The sequence below is a fragment of the Lonchura striata genome, chromosome 26 (genome assembly GCF_050655825.1).
Source record: "Lonchura striata isolate lonStrDom1 chromosome 26, ASM5065582v1, whole genome shotgun sequence".
NCBI lineage: Eukaryota > Metazoa > Chordata > Aves > Passeriformes > Estrildidae > Lonchura > Lonchura striata.
Genome location: NC_140728.1, coordinates 7,087,792 through 7,105,137, shown reverse-complemented (window position 1 = coordinate 7,105,137; position 17,346 = coordinate 7,087,792). Strand labels below are relative to the sequence as shown.

Below are 17,346 nucleotides of genomic sequence, written 5' to 3'. Positions count from 1 at the left end.
CTGAGGTCAGAGTTCCTCAGTGGCTGCAGCTCCTCCCGAGGGGCAGCTCTGATCTCTGCTCTCTGTGACAGTGACAGCACCCAGGGAAGGGCTGGAGCTGTGTCAGGGGTGTTTAGGTTGGATATCAGGGAAAGGTTCTTCCCCCAGAGGTGCTGGCACTGCCCAGGCTCCCCAGGGAATGGGCACAGCCCCGAGGCTGCCAGAGCTCCAGGAGAGTTTGGACAGCGCTGCCAGGGATGCACAGGATGGGATTTGGGGATGTCTATGCAGGGATAAGAGCTGGACTGGATGATCCCTGTGGGTGCCCTCCAGCTCAGGATATTCCATGATTCTGCTGGGTGGGGCTGAGGTGCTCAGCAGGGACAGCAGCTGGAGAAGTGGGAGGATTGTTGGATGGAGCCAGAGCTTCAGATACCCTCAGGGAGACTAAAGAGAGCACCTACACACCAGATTACTGCCCAAAGCTTGGCTATTAACCAAGGAATGTTCTAAGACTGTGGCTCTTTTAAAAAATCAGGGATTCGAGCCCTGTTACTGCGACTTGACCTCATTGTGTCAAGTCACCCGCACGCTTTGGCCACTTTAATTTTGTTCCAACATGAGAGGCAGGCTGAAGTATCAATGATGTACCCTGTCAGACAGAATTAGACCTTTTGGCTCTCTCTCTCTGTTGTGGCTCCTGGCAGAAACAATTAGATCAGCACAATTGATGGATCGCTCGCTGCACAAGCCCTGAACCAGCTGTGCTCGGTGCTTGTGCTCAGATGGGGACAGAGACATCAACATCACCCTCAGGAAGCCAGGGAAAGGCTGTGTGAACCTTGAGACTCCCTCTCAGCTTGGGTAATGAGGAGAGATTTAGATTAGATGTTAGAAAGGGGCTCTTTACTCAGAGTGGAGTGAGGTCCTGGCACAGGTTTGCCCAGAGAAGCTGTGGCTGCCCCATTGATGTTTCCCCCCTCTCAGCCCCTAAATTATCAGGCTAGCCCAGAGATCCGAGGCTTTGAGGGGAGGAATATCAGGAGATGGCAAAGATTGCCAAAAGAGGCTCTTACCCCGATGTAGTTGTCCAGCTCTCTTTATTCTGTGATGTCCAAGGGAAAGAGCGGGGCAAAAAGAGAACAAACAGGAAATGTCAGGGGTTTATCCAGGCTTTGGGCAGGGAGGGCTCCTTGGCTCTCCACCAACCCTGTCAGGGCAGGAAGGAGGGTCCAGGGTTATCTGATCAGAGTCACGGGGTCCCGGGGAAGGGGGAAAAGGCATGTCCTGAGCACAATGTAACACCCCATCCCTGGAAATATCCAAGGCCAGGCTGGAGCAAACCTGGGATAGTGGACGGTGCCCCTGGCCATGGCAGGGGGTGGAATGAGGTGAGCTCTGGGGCTCCTTTCCAACACAAACCATTCTGTGAAATGCAGCTTCTCTCCTTGACACAGAAGGAGGTGAAACAGGGACAGGAAAGAGGGATCACAGGGTCCTGGCTGTGCCCCAGCACTTCTGTTTGCCCGGCTGGCCGTGCCTGGGATGTGCACAGGAGTGTGGCAGGGAAATCAGGCGCTGCTCAGAAAATTGGCTGCACTTTTGCAGGATTAGTGAGGCACTGATGGCAGCCCCCTGTTTGAAGGAGCTGAGTTAGATCAGCACGGTGCCACCTGCATTTGTGAGCCACACTCCTTTATTTATTCACACTGCTTTTTGGGCAGCTGATTCCCTCTCTGCATGCACACCCTCCTTCTGCTTTTATTACACCTTTCCAACAGAGGAGGAAAAAACCCTCAGCCAGTCTGAATTAGGATAAACAAAGTGGGACTTAGCTGTACGTGGGTAGGTTTCAAACACACTTTCTCTTTGGCAGGTTCCTCTGATTCACAGCCCAGCCTAACCCTGTGCAAAATACCTCTGAGGAACCTGCCAAGGTCTCCAAGCACCACGTATCACTGAAGGCTAATGCTCTGTCTGTAGAGTTTTTAGTTTGGTTAAATAACTCTATACACTGCTCTTGTAAACACCAGATAATCTGAAATAATGCCCTCAGTTCACAGAAGGCTTTTATGCTTTGTTCAGATAAAACTTCACTTCCAGCTTGTGCTGGAGGAGAGCTCAAGGCAAGAGACTCTTCCTGACAAGGCTGTGCCTCCCTCCCTGTCAACAATTATCTATCAGTGTGTGATGAGGCTGTTGGAAAAGTCTGGAAGCAGCAATACCCAGCAAAGCCAGGCTGGACAGGGCTTGAAGCAAACTGATCTAGGGGAAGGTGTCCCTGTCTGTGGCAGGGGATGCACTGAGATGAGCTTTAAAACACTCTGAACCCAAATCGTTCTGTGGTTCCTTGAATAAAGCCTCAGCTTCTGAACTGGTTGTGGTTCTGTCACCAAAAGAAAAAAGCAAAAACCAATGGTTTTTTGTCTGAGAGAGTTTAGTGCCAGTATCTTGGAAGCGTAAGGACTGAGGGTGGGGAAAATCTCCACGTGGTGCTGTCTGTGGTTTGGATGAGGAGTTGTTGGGGCCCATCTCTTCAGCTGTGGGCTGTGAGTTGTGCCACAGGTGAGAAAATACAGCTTGTGGCAAATGCTCTGGAATTTAAGGAATCTGCTGGATTGGATCCTTGCAGATGTTTGGAGGTGCTCTCCTCTGTTCACCTCCATAACACACCCAGTTTCAGTGCAGAGCTCAGGAGCACCTACGGAGCTTGTTCTGTGCTGGCGTTTGAGTCCAGGGGTGAAAAAGGAGAGCCAGGTCCTTGGAAAGCCACAGAGCTGTTGGTGTCTCCCTCCTGCAGGCACATCTCCTTCAAGAGGCACCTGCCCCGGCAGATGCACGTGTCCAGCATGGACTATGGCCTGGAGCCACCGGCCGTGGCCGAGCAGCCCACCAGCATTGGCCGCATCAAGCCCGAGCTCTACAAACAAAAGACCGTGGACACCGAGGACCCCAAGAAGGAGGCGGAGAAAACCTGTGGGAAAATCAACTTCACGCTCAAGTACGACTACGAGAACGAGACGCTGACTGTCCGGATTCTCAGGGCTTTTGACTTGCCAGCCAAAGACTTCTGCGGCAGCTCGGATCCCTACGTGAAGATCTACCTCCTGCCCGACCGCAAGCGCAAGTTCCAGACGCGAGTGCACAGGAAGACTCTGAACCCCACCTTCGACGAGTCCTTCCACTTCCCTGTGCCCCACGAGGAGCTGGCCAGCAGGAAGCTCCACCTGAGCGTCTTTGACTTTGACAGGTTCTCCAGGCACGACATGATTGGAGAAGTTATCTTGGACAACCTGTTTGAGGACTCGGACCTCTCCCGGGAGACTTCCATCTGGAGGGACATTCAGTACGCCACCACGGTGAGTATCTGCTGGGCAGGGTGGGGGTTCTCCACAGGGATAAATCCTTCATGGCTCCCAGCTGATGGGTTCCTCACCTCCTGTCAGACCCTGGGACCCACAACCGTGGCCCAGTTCTCTGCCATGTGCAATTGTGATGCCTTGGAGTGGCTACCCAGAATGGAGGTTAGGCAGAGTTAGGAGAATAAAGTGAGTATTTATTAAAGGCCTTCGATAGATACAACTTGGGCAGTCAAAAGCCTTGCAGAGACTGCACCCAAGGGGGACAATGGTCATGAGTTTCTCAAACAGATTAGAGTTTGGTCTATTTGCATATCAGGGGTTAATTGTCCAATTATAACTTCAGATAAGGAAGTCGTATTTCCCCGGTTTGCTTCTGGCCCCTGATTCACTTTTGTTTATACTCTGGGGCCTGAGACAGAGGCTGACCTTGATTCTCAGGCCTGGAAGAATTGTTTTGTCTGACAAAAATATGAAGACAACTTACTCTACATGGAGTTCAGAGTTATACACCAATGCAGTACAGGATCTGAAAAATAGAAAAGCTAAAAAGTCACCAGATGATCACAGTAAGGAAGAGCTCAATGGGGCCAGTACCAGCCTCTTGGTGCTGAGAGATGCTGGATGTGCTGCTGGCAACTCTTCCAGAGCTGGATTTGGGTCTTTTGATAGTTCTGTTGAATTTCCTCTGGAAGAGAAACCAAGCCTCAGAGAGGAAAAGTCCCAGCCCTTTCTGTGTCACACAGAGCTGGCAGGAGAAGCCAAGTGCTCACATTGATCACTGCGTGCAGAGCAGTGACATTAACCTCTCCATAATAGCTGTCTGCTCCTCCAGTGCCCTCCCAGGAGGATCTGGCTGGTCCTCAGGGCGAATGAATGATTGAACTGCTCTGCAGCTGGACACTAAATCAGCCATTGTCATTGTCATTTCACATTGTTATTCCTGAGAATGAAAGATGAGACATCCCCGCCCCTGTGGCTGGAAGCGTGGGCCCTGTCACATCTTTCTTGGTGACTGGCAGAACGCCACAACTTGCAAAAATCTGTCCTGCAGCTTCCCTTATAGCTCATCTCATACCTTTGCTCCCCTGCTTTCTGTGCCGAGGAGGGAACTGTCAAACATAAATATTTACCGTGGCCAGCACTGCCACAAGACATTTGCTTTGTAACTCGGGTGCTTTTTTCTCAGCACTGTGCTGCCCACCCCTTGAACCTCTTGGTGACTTCCTCCAGTGCTCGTTCTCCTGCTGCAGGGCGTTCAGAGCTCTCTGACAGCTCTGGGAAGCCCAGCGGGTGTGCACAGCCCCGTGCCCTCTGCTGCTGTGCCCAACGGGGTCCCGGGGCACTCAGGGGACATGCAGCACCTCACCCTGGAAGGTGGCTCAGGGGCTGGAGCTGCCCTGGAGGGCACGGAGAGCTTTACCCTGCCAGGGCTGGAGGTGGTGCCTGCCAGGCACCCTGGGGCAGCGCTGGGAGCGTGCTGGGAGCTGCTGCTGTGCTGCTTTTTGAGCATCTTGCCTGGGAGGGCTGCAGGAAGGAGGCAGAGGATCAACCATGAGGAAAGCAACAGTTTGAGTTAGCAGGGTGCTCACAGCTCTTGGCTTCCAACCTGCAAACAGCCACGGCTGTGTGATTGATGGATGGTAATGAAAGCAGAAATGCTGGCAGAGAGGCAAGCAGGCACCAGGCACATCCTTCACCCCTACAGGGGCTGCTGGAAGGGGAGCAAAGTGCTCCTGATGAGCTGATGCCTCCTGGAGAAACCTGCCTGTTGGTTCTGCAAGCAATAGTGGATACTTTCCTGGCTAAATAATCTCATTTAATGGAGGAAAACTCCACAAAAGCAGGTGGAGATACACCAGGAGAAGGTTGTTGAGGGAAAAGCCTCCAGAGAAGGTGTGAGGGGAGCAGAGCCAGCCCCGTGCCCATGATGTGTTGAGCAGAAATCAGCAGAGCTCCATCCCCTTGTCCTCCCCATGCCATTCTTAAGGAATGTGCTGCTCCTGGAACAGCTCAGCCAGCTGTAGCTGGACACCCAAGGACATTTCTCTTTAATCAAAATTGAGAAGGGTAAATACAGTTTGCATAAAACCCCAAGAAAGCTCTGGGTGCCTAATAATGCATGAGATCAATGGTGTGGGTAGGAGGGTAGGAACACACTTAAGAACTGATCTGGTCAAGTAGCCAGCACTCAGCTACTTAATTAATGACTGTACAGCTTGTGAATCAGGGAAACATCTCTGGTTTCAAGTCTATTGATTCAGAGCTTCCATTATTTCCTAAAAGGTACTGATATGAATTTTGGAAATGTCCCAATGTCTATAATCTGCAAGAAAATAATGTACCCACAGGACACGCTTTGCTCTCTTGTATTTATGGTTGCAAAGAAAAATCTCCTGACCTGATACAATGAGGTCAAAGAATAATTTATGTTCATTTTATACCCTGAACGGGTGCTCTCAGTGCAAGGAGAGGCATAGAAGATGAGATAGTGTCCAGAGGGTGCTCTCACCCTCATTTCACACAGGGCTGTTCTCTTCTGACATCTTGTCCAAGGTTTCCTGCCCTCATCCCTCCCACACTGACTAAGAACAAAGAATGCATGAAAGAATAGACCCAATCAAAATTTTATATAATATTCATTAGCATTCTGCACATCTAAGTGGAATAAAGATTTAATCTTTGCCTTACCTGAGAATGAGCAGGAAATAATTTGGCAAAAACCTCATCCATCAACAAGATCTATTCCCCTAACACTTAGCAAAGCTTTAAGTGCATTTACTTGTCTTTCTAGTTCCATCACTCTACTCCTAACAGCCACAATTTCTCTTCAGCAGATCATTATATCACATTGAAAGGAATCAAACGCACTGTTTCCGAAAATAAATGGGTTGTTTGCTGTACAGATGTGGGATCTGTATGTAGAAAATAAGAATTTTTTTTAAATCCATTTTTAGAAGGTGTTTGGAAATCTTTCTGCTGACTTCAGATGATGATGCTTTCTAGTTTAAATCAGACATTTGGTTTGTTTATTTTTCCCTGACTTCCCGTGGGCAAGGCAGTGATGGAAAGGGCTTTTAGGAGGTGTAGTCGATGAAGCTGCAGGTACAAGAAGTGCTAAGAGCTATGGATAAAAGTTATTTGATGGGGCACTAAAAGAGTAAATTGTGTTGGCCTCTGTGTAATCCTAAAGTACCAGACATTTCTGAGTGCCATCTGCTGGTTAATTCCCCATTTATACTCACACACAGCCCCATGCTGTGCCTGCTCCTTGAGGGCACCTCAAAGGGCTTGGTGGTCCAAATGTAGGCACATCACAAACCAAAAGCTCAACGAGCCCTTCTTGGCTGTCTTCTGGCTCAAAGTTTTACCCCCAGTTGGTAACTGCCCAAAAACTCACGCTCAGAGAAAGACACTGTGTTACTCAAAGACATTTTCATTTTATGCAGAAATGTTGGGCACTGTCATAAACCTTTATTACTGAATTCATCCCTGCCCATGGCAGGGGGCTGAAACTAGAATATATTCAAGGTCTCTTCCAACCCAAACCAGCCTGTGATGTTATGAACTGATGGCACTGGCTGTCACAGAAAGTTTCTGAGATTTTTGCAGTGCACACCTGGAGAGCACGGCATCACTGCATACCAGGAGCTCAACTTTCCGTCACCTCACTGAGTTTGTCACATTCCTGGAGGAACCAGGCACCAGAGGCATGTACAGTACACTCAAACAAGACTTGATACTAATTTGATTTCCTCACTGCATTGATTTGGTGTGAGATATCCCATCTCCTCTGTGCGAGCAGTGGAGCAGGAGTGCATCTGCTGTGCATCAGCTGTGCGGAGCTGGGAGGTTGCAATAGGAAGCACAGACTCCACTGAGGCAGAGGAAGATTGTCCTTAACTAAGATGTGAAGGTGTAACCTATTTTTTCCATTCTCTGTATTTCTTTTTAGCCAAACTGTGGTGGGGTGCACTTGAATAAAGTAATGTACCCTTTGCTACAAGTGGCAGAGCAGAGGAAATGCTGGGGTGGAGGAGGAGGCACCTGGCTGGTTCTGCACTTTTCCAATAAAATGTGTTCTCTGCTTTATTGAAGGAAAGCGTGGACCTGGGCGAGATCATGTTTTCCCTTTGTTATTTGCCAACTGCAGGTCGCCTCACCTTAACAGTCATTAAATGCAGGAATCTCAAAGCTATGGACATCACTGGTTACTCAGGTGGGTGTTTGGTGGCTGAGGAGGACCCCCTTGCATCCACATTTCCTCTCTTCCCTCACTGTACCCTCAGTAGATGGTGGGTGAACCATCACAGAAATAACTAAGAAAGCTTTGTCTGTGTTTTAAGTGCAAACAAAAATTTTAAAAGTAGACAGTCTGTGGCTTGTTTCCCATCCCACTGGAGGGTTTGCAGGGCCAGAGCTTTCTTGGAACCCTTTACAGCCAGAACCAACTCTTTCACCCCAAGGTCAGGAAAGGATCATGGCCCACCTGGATAAATCCCACTGCAATGTGCATTCCCCTGTACAGTGGCCAGTAGTCAAACCTGAGGATCACAGCCACCTAAAAACTGCATTTGCAGTTTCAAAGAGCTGACTTGCAAATTTAGAATGCACAAATTCTGCCTTTCATCATAAAACCCAGTTTTTTTTCCAGACGCCAACTTCAGAGTATTTGAATTTCATTGTACAAAAAGCAGTAACAAAAGAGACCTTTGCAGAAAATGTTTCTGCTCAGCTGGAGCTTAATGCTATATGAAAAGTCTGAGAATTGAGACTTCAGGTGAAGCCAGCTCAGCCTTTCTGCAATAATAATCATGCAGTGCTGGTTCTCTGGTGCCTGAAGCTCAGGTCACCACCCACACCAGTATGAGAGATGGAGGATTTTACTGGTCTGCAAATAACTTTTTTCTAAAAGTCCATTTGAAGAGCACCTCTGGCTCATGGAAACTCACAACCCATCCTCTGATAAAGCTGTTTTTATATTGCAAAGGTAACAAAACACATCTCCATCAACAAAAGGTCTTCTATCTCTTCCTCCCTAGATCCATATGTCAAAGTGTCTTTGCTCTGTGACGGGCGAAGACTGAAAAAGAAGAAAACCACCATAAAGAAAAACACACTTAATCCCACCTACAATGAAGCAATAATCTTTGACATTCCCCCCGAGAACATGGATCAAGTCAGCCTCCTTATCTCTGTCATGGATTATGATCGGTAGGTGGGAGGCTCTGGAGAGCTGGAGGGGAGAGCATCCCATTGGGTGCAGATTTTCCAGCTCAAATGCAATTTTCCACAGTGTTTCCCATAGTCTCGATGGCAGAGCTCAGCTATCCACCTGTCTCTGGTGATATATTGCTACAGTGACATTGATATTTATGACTATGGAAAAATAACAAGTTTGGCAAGGCCGATCCTTGCTTTATGGCATTTCCTTGAGCAAGTGCCACGTTCCCCTTGGTTATTTACTTGTCCTGCAGCACATTTTAGAAAGCAAATAATGTCAGCCCGAGCAGCACTGGGTGTATGAATTATGCATTATTGAAGCTGGGGTTACTCCTGCTGTAGAGCACTGCTCACACCTCTGTGTCTGACTGACCTGCAGAAATAATTTAAAAGCTGCTGTAATTACCCGTGGTGATGGCAGTGCTGGGGCAGACACCAGAGCCCAGCAGTGGGGACCAGGCTCTGCCTGGCCAGATGTGGGCAGGTGTGGGATGGAGGGAGGGAGAGAGGGATAGATGGATGATGGATGGATGGAGGAATGGATGATGGATGGAGGAATGGATGATGGATGGATGGATGGATGGATGATGGATGGGTGGATGGATGGATGGATGATGGATGGATGGATGGATGGATGATGGATGATGGATGGATGGATGGATGATGGATGGATAGATGATGGATGGATGATGGATGATGGATGGATGGATGGGTGGATGGATGGATGGATGGATGATGGATGGATGGATGGGTGGATGGATGGATGGATGGATGGATGGATGGATGATGGATGGATGGATGGATGAATGGATGAATGAATGGATGGATGGATGATGGATGGATGGATGGATGGATGGATGGATGGATGGATGATGGATGGATGGATGATGGATGGATGGATGGATGATGGATGATGGATGGATGATGGATGGATGGATGGATGATGGATGATGGATGATGGATGGATGGTGATGGTGCTGTTTCTCTGCCGTTCCTCAGGGTGGGCCACAACGAGATCATCGGGGTTTGCCGTGTGGGGATCAACGCCGAGGGGCTGGGCAGAGACCACTGGAATGAGATGCTGGCCTACCCCCGCAAGCCCATCGCCCACTGGCACCCGCTGGTGGAGGTGAAGAAATCCTTCAAAGAGGTGTGTGGGGTGTCCTTCCCTTCCAGTGCCTGTGCTGGGCGGGACTGGGCTGGCTCCAGGCTTTCAGAGAGCTCCTGCTCTCGCCTGGGATTTTCTGAGCAGAGCTGAGGGAATTTTCTCACCAGAAATGAACTCTAGAAAACAAGCACTTCTGTATAGCCTTGAAATAGCTCCTTGAGCTTGCAAGCAAGACTGAGAAGAACTGTATTTACAGATGTGACTGTTACATTTTGGGTTTTTTCTTTTCTTTTTCTTTTTTTTTTCTTTTCCTTCTTAAATTAGAGATTGAGAGCAGTAAGGAAATAGAATGCTGCTCTGATTGCAGAACAAATTGTCCAGGGATATTGCCTATTTCAAGTTTCAATTTTTCATCCTAAAAGATTTTTCTGTTGACTCATCTCCAAGCCTTTGAGGGAGAATAAATAGAACAAATGTAATTGCTCTAAGCATCTCCAGAGAAAGAGATTGACTTGATGCAGCCCCAGAGGATAAAATAGGGCTGAAATGCCTGGGTACCATTTCAACCATCTCTGACATTTTCTCCCCCCTTGCACTCCAATTTCTCATGCTTCTGTGGAGCTCTTTGGCTTTGCCTGATTTAGGTCATAATTTCTGGAGGACAGAGATGTGGAAAAGGGCACACACGCATTTGACACTTCAAGTATGAGAACAAAGCACCAGCATTTGAGGCCAGTGATATGATAATAAAGGCAATAAAGCCTCCCACTGTGTCTGGGGCTGAGGAGGTATTTTCCCTCAAAGCCACAGAGTAAATACTTAACAAAAAGCATCTCATTTTCCCCTTCAAGTTGAGTGCTGAGCTGTGCTGGAAGGCAGACACTGGGCTCCCTGAGACTCCACAGTAGTGTGAATTAGTGTATAAACCTTGTCTTTCTTTGAAATCTGCTCTTTATTCCAACAAGAAGGGGTGGGGAACACCCTGGCTGTGGCTGCCCCATTCCTGGGAGTGCCCAAGGCCAGGATGGACAGGGCTTGGGGCAACCTGGGATAGTGGAAGATGTCCCTGCCCATGGCAGGAGTTTGGAACTGGATGATCTTTAAGTTCCTTCCCAACCCAAACCATTGCATGATTAAGAAGTCAGTTTGTGCTCAGTGCCCTCTGTCCCAGCCCAGGTCATTTACACACAAAGGAAAACCTGGCAGCTGATATTTTAGCTTAGGACACAGATATATCAGACAATGGACACCTGAAAATTCACCCTCCCTTGTGTGAGGTGATCTGTGAGCTCACCTTGAATCAGCACAGGGTTCAGCTGTGCAGGGCTGGGGTGAGTCAGAGCAGAATTAAACACTTTGTGTGCAGTGCTAGCTCTGCCTTTGGGTGCTGAGTAGCACCAGGACTTTGTTCCCCCTCCCCTGCTGGCCCTGGGCAGGCTCCGTGTGTCACCTCCCACTGCCACGGGGAGCTGGGACCAGCAGCCACAAGGTTTGAGCAGAAATGGAATTGATCTCTCATTTGATCTCTTGGCGTCTGTAGCACCTCACAGTGTGACACCAGCTGCCATGGCTGATCCAAGGGCAGTAGTTCCTTCTTCAGGTTGCAATTTTTATGGCTCTCTGCACTATTTTTCAGATGCAGGTGGGGTTTTGAAAGAAAAACTCCTGTAAAGTTTTTGAAAATCACTAAGAAAAAAGTTAAAAAAGGCATTATTGTTATGATAAAACACAGAGAAGTCAAGGAAGACATGGAAAATGACTCACCTTCTAAAATATACTTTGAAAGCCATGGCTGAGCCCCCAAGACTCTGGAAAAAAACTGAGTGAATCATTTCACCCCTCAACGCACAGGTCAGGAGCTCTGCTTAAAAGGAAAGAAAAAAACCCTCTGATCATCTGTTCTGGTATTTCTGCTACAAACTGGTGCACAGAGCCAGCAAGCAAATGGTCCCTGTGTTTATTTGCCCTTTTAGGTTTTAGCACTGCTGTCTGCAAATCCCCAGTGCAGCCTAAAAGAAAAACCAAACAGAAATGGCACAGGTTCCTGGAGAGATATTAATGGGAAATGGTATTTGTTGGTTACCAGACATTATATCATCTTTTCCATGTTGTGTTTGGGTACCTTTGAAAAGAGATTTGGGGGTTTGGTCCTGTAAACCCAGCTCTGGGTCTCTGTGCAGCTGCTCCATCCTTCCAGGCTCTGTGGGCTGCTGGCTGTCTGTCCCTCTGCCCTGAGGATGCTGGGGGAGAACTGCTGGCCCTTCCTGCCTTCCTCACCTTTGTGGGGGTCAACTCAGGTGCCATCCTGAGCTATCATTTCCATCTTCCTCTTTCGTCTTCTTCTTCCTCTTCATCTTCATCTCCGAGTGCGTTTGTGCCGGGCAGCAGCAAAGGGAACATTTGCTTCCCGCCTGGTCCTCGTGATGGTCTCTGTGTGCTCTGACCATCAGTAACAGCCTCTGGCTCCATCTAAATCTTCCCTGATTGAGTGCTTGACCTCAAACCAAGGCGAGGGAGCCGGCATTGAATTGTCCCTTTGATGTCTAAATGCAGGGACGGCAACTGGAGCGGTGTGTGTGAGGACACGGAGCTGCTCCAGGCACTGCCACCTCCCCTCGTTGTGGTTGGGGTCCCACCCTCCTCCCCACCCTTCAGAGGGGAGAAAAGTGTGGGAATATGGAAATTCTTTGCTGACCAACACCCTGCCTGGTGCACCTTGGGAAAGCTTTGGCCAGGAGAAGGAGGTCCCAACGTATTTTGACTACAGCTCAGAGTCACAATTTCTGGTGAATTTACCAGGAGAATGTCACCAGAGCTGTGCTGCTTCAAGAGGATGGCCCAGCCCTGACCCCCTTACCCTGGCACAGCAGGAATGGATGGATGGATGGATGATGGATGGATGGATGGATGGATGGATGGATGGATGGATGGATGGATGGCTGTGTCCATGGTGTTGGACCAACAGCTTCCTCCAGTGCTGGGCCATGATTCTTTGTCCACCATGAGGACCTGAGCAGCTCCAGCCTGTCCCAGCAGCCACAGTGCTGGGCTAACATGGCCCAACCCCTCACTTCTGTGCCAAAAGCAACTTGGCTCTTCCTCCATGCTCTGGTGCCACTCCCTCTTTGCTTTCACTGGAAAAGGCTCCAGTGAAAAGGGAAACACTTCGGATGCACATCATGTCTTTGGTTGCTCCATATTTATCAACAGTGAATAACAAACCATAATGACTGCACTTCTCTAATGACCATCATCATTAAAGAGGGAACATGGAGAACATGTGCAAATGAATCATTAATTACGGGCTTTTAAGCGCTATCCTCCTCACACAGATGTTCAGAAGGCGAGTTTCTGAGCAGAAAGGGAGAATCCCTCTTTGTGGGGTGATTCTGACAATAAATTCTCCCCCTCAGCACAAGCTGTTCCCAGTGCTCAGCCCCGAGGCCCTGCTGGCAGCTGTTCCCTCCCCGGGTCCTTCAGCCACCCCACCCGTGTTCCTTCTGCATTCCTCCACCCACCAGCCAGGTTCAAGGGGGTGTGCACGAAGAGAAACAGAAAATTACAGCTCGTTCTTCCAGGATTTGAAGGGAACTTCTGAAAATGGGGATTTTCCCTGTGAGCTGTGAAAGACAAACCCTGGAATCACGGAGTCGCGTCATCAGCACGAAGCAAAACGGGTCTTTGATGCTGCCAAGTGCCTCTGATGTTCAACATTTATTTGTTTAAAACATTGCTCCAGATTAAAACTGGTAACTCTCCTGAGAGCCAAGTCATGCCCATAACAAAGAATGATAATTTGTCTTTAAAGTCTCCCAGACTTCTGGGCCTGTTTGACTTTGATTGAACTGGTCCCGATTTCTGACTCTTGACTACACAATGCATGGCTCACTTTTTCTAATTAAATGAAGAAAAGGTATCTCCAGGTTCCTCTCTGGTCACTTGGACCTGTCCTTGGAGGAGTTTTTATCACATTTTTGGAGTAGCAACTCTGTCATTGTCGTGCAGGCAGCACGAAGCAAAGAGCATGGGGATGGCTCTGCCAAAAGCCAATTTCTGTTGTAATTTCTGCAATCTGCTCACTGGCAATTCTCATGGGGAGGTTGTACCTGTATTATAAATTCCTCAGGGATTTTAGGCAGTTTTTTTGACATGAGAAACACAGAGGAAAGTGTTTCCTTACCTTAAGGCAGCTGTTAGGCAGGACGAGCTTCTCATCGTCTTCATTCATTAATTTCTGCTCAGCCCTGATGAAATAGAGGCAGCTCAAAGCAAACCTGTGCAGTGAGTTACTTTACACTGACTGGTTTCTTTGGGGAAGGAAATTGGCCAAATTGGCCAAATTTTTGACCACTCCAAACCCATGGAGCATCTGCAAGGAGCTGCTTGCCCTGCTCAGCCTCCCTGTGAGCACCAGGCTGCTGTTCTCTTGTTTTCATTTAAGATGGTTTTGCCAAGGCAAGGGTGAGGTCTGGTTCCCCAAGTGAGTTTTTACCCAGAGAAATGAAATTCATACATGCTTAAACATTAATATCAGGCAGCAGAGAGTTTCTGCTGATGTGGGAGGGCAGGGAATTGATCCAGGCAGTGGAAATCCTGCCTCCCGTTGTGTCTGGGAGATGTCTATCATTTGTCACTGGAATTTAATATAGCAAGATGGTGAGATGGGCAAGTGCTCAAAAGCTTCAGGAATAATGGGTTTGAATTATGATAATAGCCCCCAAGGCAGATGACAAATAATTTATGATCCCCTAAGTATGGCAAAAAAAAAATGTTTGCTCCATCCACTGAGTCTCTGATCTGATTTTCCCTTTGAGAAATGTCTCTGGTGCTCTGGACAGAGCTGCTGTGGAGTAAAATCACCAGACTGGAAAGATTCAAGTACTTCTGAGCTTAGACAGTATTTTTAAACCAAAAAGACAACAGCAATAAAGCAGGGAAGAGCTGAGAGCATTTTGTCTTCACAGCACACACAGACACTGTTTATTTTCCTTTTGTTTTTTTTTTTTTTTTTCTTTTGGGTGAGGAATCCTCACAATTGGGAATTGATTTACAAAGCAATAAAGTAAATCGTTCAGCAATTCCTCCTGAGCGGTTAAACACGGCCATTGCAGAAATTGGGACTTGTAGAGAAGATGAGAGCACAACAGGGCAGGGGTGGGATGGGATGGGATGGGATGGGATGGGTTGAGATGGGTTGAGATGGGTTGAGATGGGTTGAGATGGGTTGAGATGGGTTGAGATGGGATGGGATGGGATGGGTTGAGATAAGATGGGATGGGATGGGATAATGGGACAGGATAATGGGATGGGATAATGGGATGGGATGGGTTGGGATTACTGAGGAAGAGGAGATGGACAACACAACGCAGGATTTGGAATAATCCCAGACAATCTCTCCTGTCTGATTCACTTGATTTCTCCTCTGTCCCCCAGTGGCACGGCCGGGCAGCGAGCTTCGACAGCCAGGGCTCCTGTCCCTCCCCCAAACCACCCCCCACACCATGATCTGGAGCAGGGACAGCAAAATGGGACTAAACCAAGTAATTTTTGCACTTGGCCTTCAGTCTCAGTGGTTGCTGAGGGGCGGTGGCAGCAGCGGGACTTTCCGGTCTAGTTGTTCCTGCGTAAGTAAAGGTAGAAACCCGTTTTGTGGTCAAATATGTTTTTGTCTAATATGTCTCCCAAGGTGATGTTATTTTTGTGGCTTTTTCTGTACGGATCTGTTTCCAGAGGGAGAAGGTGGACTGAGACACGTGCTGGGAGTTTGGTCTGTAAAATAACGTGTAAAATAGTTTTTAGTGTGTGCAAAGGCTGGAAAGGGGCGAGGAGGTGTCTGCAGACAGCAGAGGTGGCTGGGACAGGGGACAGTGGCCACTGGAAAGCCGTGGCAGAAGATGGAAGAGACTCTTCCAAGCCACCACCAGCTCCATGCTCGTGGTCAGCCCCAGCCCTGCAGAGCGTCCCTGGGTTTCCTGTTCATGTAGAGGTGTCCATGAGCTCTTAGAAGTTTGTGCAGTGTGTACCCCATAATTCCTTTTGTCATATATTATAAAAATGCTGTTGATTCCTCAGGAGGGAAACCCTGGGTTTTTTTCCCCTGTATCTGAAATCTCCCCAGAGCTATTTGCATGAACAGTTCCTTCAGCCCCCTTTGTAGCTGCTGCTCATCCCCCAGGACATCCCCACGTTATCTGGAGTGGAGGGAATGGCATAGCCACAGGTGGGATTCAGGAAAAAAAAGGGGAAAATGTTACAGAAATGGGTGACAGCCCTGCATGACCACCGGGTCTCTATTTCTTAACTCATCCAAGTAATAAAAGGGTGACCCAAGGGGCAAAGGGAAATACAAAAACATGACTGATGCTAAAAAAAGCTTCCCAACTTTTTTCTAATGACTGTCAGCACTTTCTTAAAGAATAAAGTTTCTCAGCCCAAGCCCTGAAGGAGGGTCAAGTTCTGGGAAAAAAAAACCTGAATCACTGCTGGTTCCTTGGCTGCAGAGGCCAAGAATGAAGTTAGAACATCCCAAGCTCTGCCTTTACAGCTAAATCAGCTGATCTTTATCAGCCAGCTGTGGATTTTGGACACTTTCTCATCCTGGATTTTTCTCTGAGTTAAGAAGAGTGTTAGTGCTGTTTATTCCACCCTAATTAAATTAGGCAAAAGCAGATATTTTGGTTTGGAGGTAGAGTTTGGGAGCGAGGCAGCCGGCTCTCCTCCCCTCAGGTTAGCAGGACTGTGTTCATCAGCCACAATCCTCAGGTCAGCTTCAGTTTCCATTTTCCCAAATGCCACCACGTCACCCCTGGCTGCACATCAGGGCTGGCACAGAGGGGTGTTTGCATTGCTCCTGGGTGAGATGAATCCTTTGTTCAGTGAAGGGTAAATAAATCATTCCTCATCACACCTTGTGTCTTAATTCTCTTTATGTGCCACATGCTATAGGAGCAGAAACTCAATAAAATGATTTGGTTTGTAAGTGCTGCCCTGTCTGGTGGAATATTTCCTCCTGTGGGAGCAGGAATTGTGTGTTGTGTGGTTTTGGATGGGCACAGTGATCACAGTGGGTGCCATAAAATGTGATAATGGCAGAGCCTGGCACGGAGTGGGGCTGGGCAGGGGCACACGGTGTCATTTGGAGCTCTGCAGATCCTGCCTGGGCTGGGGCAGCCACACCATCCCAGGGACAGCCCCTGAGCACAGCTGCAGCAGCAAAAATTGTATTTCCAAGCACACTGCCCCAGAAAAGTGGTGAAACTGCATTGGTTTCCCAACACAGAGTGTTCTGAGAGCTTCTGCTGGGGAACAAAGGGAGGACAACCTTCCCGAGACCATCATCCTTTTGGGAATGTCCCGTGTTTAATTAAGGGGTGAGTTTCTGGCCATGCAAACTGACTGACTGGGTGGGTCAAACACTGGCCACGAGCCCCTGGACCTTTGCCTGAGCTGGAGGAGCCTCAGGGGAGCAGGGCAATGAGCTGGCACTGCCTCTGGCAGGTTGGCAAACCAAAGGACAAGACGTCCCCAGAAGAAGCCACAGCAGTCCCAGCTGGTGGCACTTGACAATCATTAATTGCAGCAACCCACTCAAATCCTTTTCTTCTCTAATCCAGGCTTTTTGGGTTTTGGCGTTCTCTGTATAATCTCCATCTTTTATCCATTCTCCTTATTATCGAG

The 17,346-nt window shown here is 48.4% G+C and overlaps 1 protein-coding gene across 1 annotated transcript in view; it reads left to right on the top strand.

Annotated features, from left to right (window-relative positions):
- The window catches only part of SYT6 (synaptotagmin 6), a 36,998-nt gene extending 20,346 nt beyond the window's left edge, over positions 1–16,652 (top strand). The window contains exons 3-7 of the mRNA XM_021535298.4: positions 2,780–3,338; positions 7,437–7,557; positions 8,381–8,552; positions 9,561–9,711; positions 15,103–16,652. Of these exons, the coding sequence (XP_021390973.1) occupies positions 2,780–3,338; positions 7,437–7,557; positions 8,381–8,552; positions 9,561–9,711; positions 15,103–15,174 (1,075 nt within the window). The 3' untranslated portion in view covers positions 15,175–16,652. The remainder of the gene's footprint in view (positions 1–2,779; positions 3,339–7,436; positions 7,558–8,380; positions 8,553–9,560; positions 9,712–15,102) is intronic.
- The last annotated feature ends 694 nt before the right edge of the window (positions 16,653–17,346 follow it).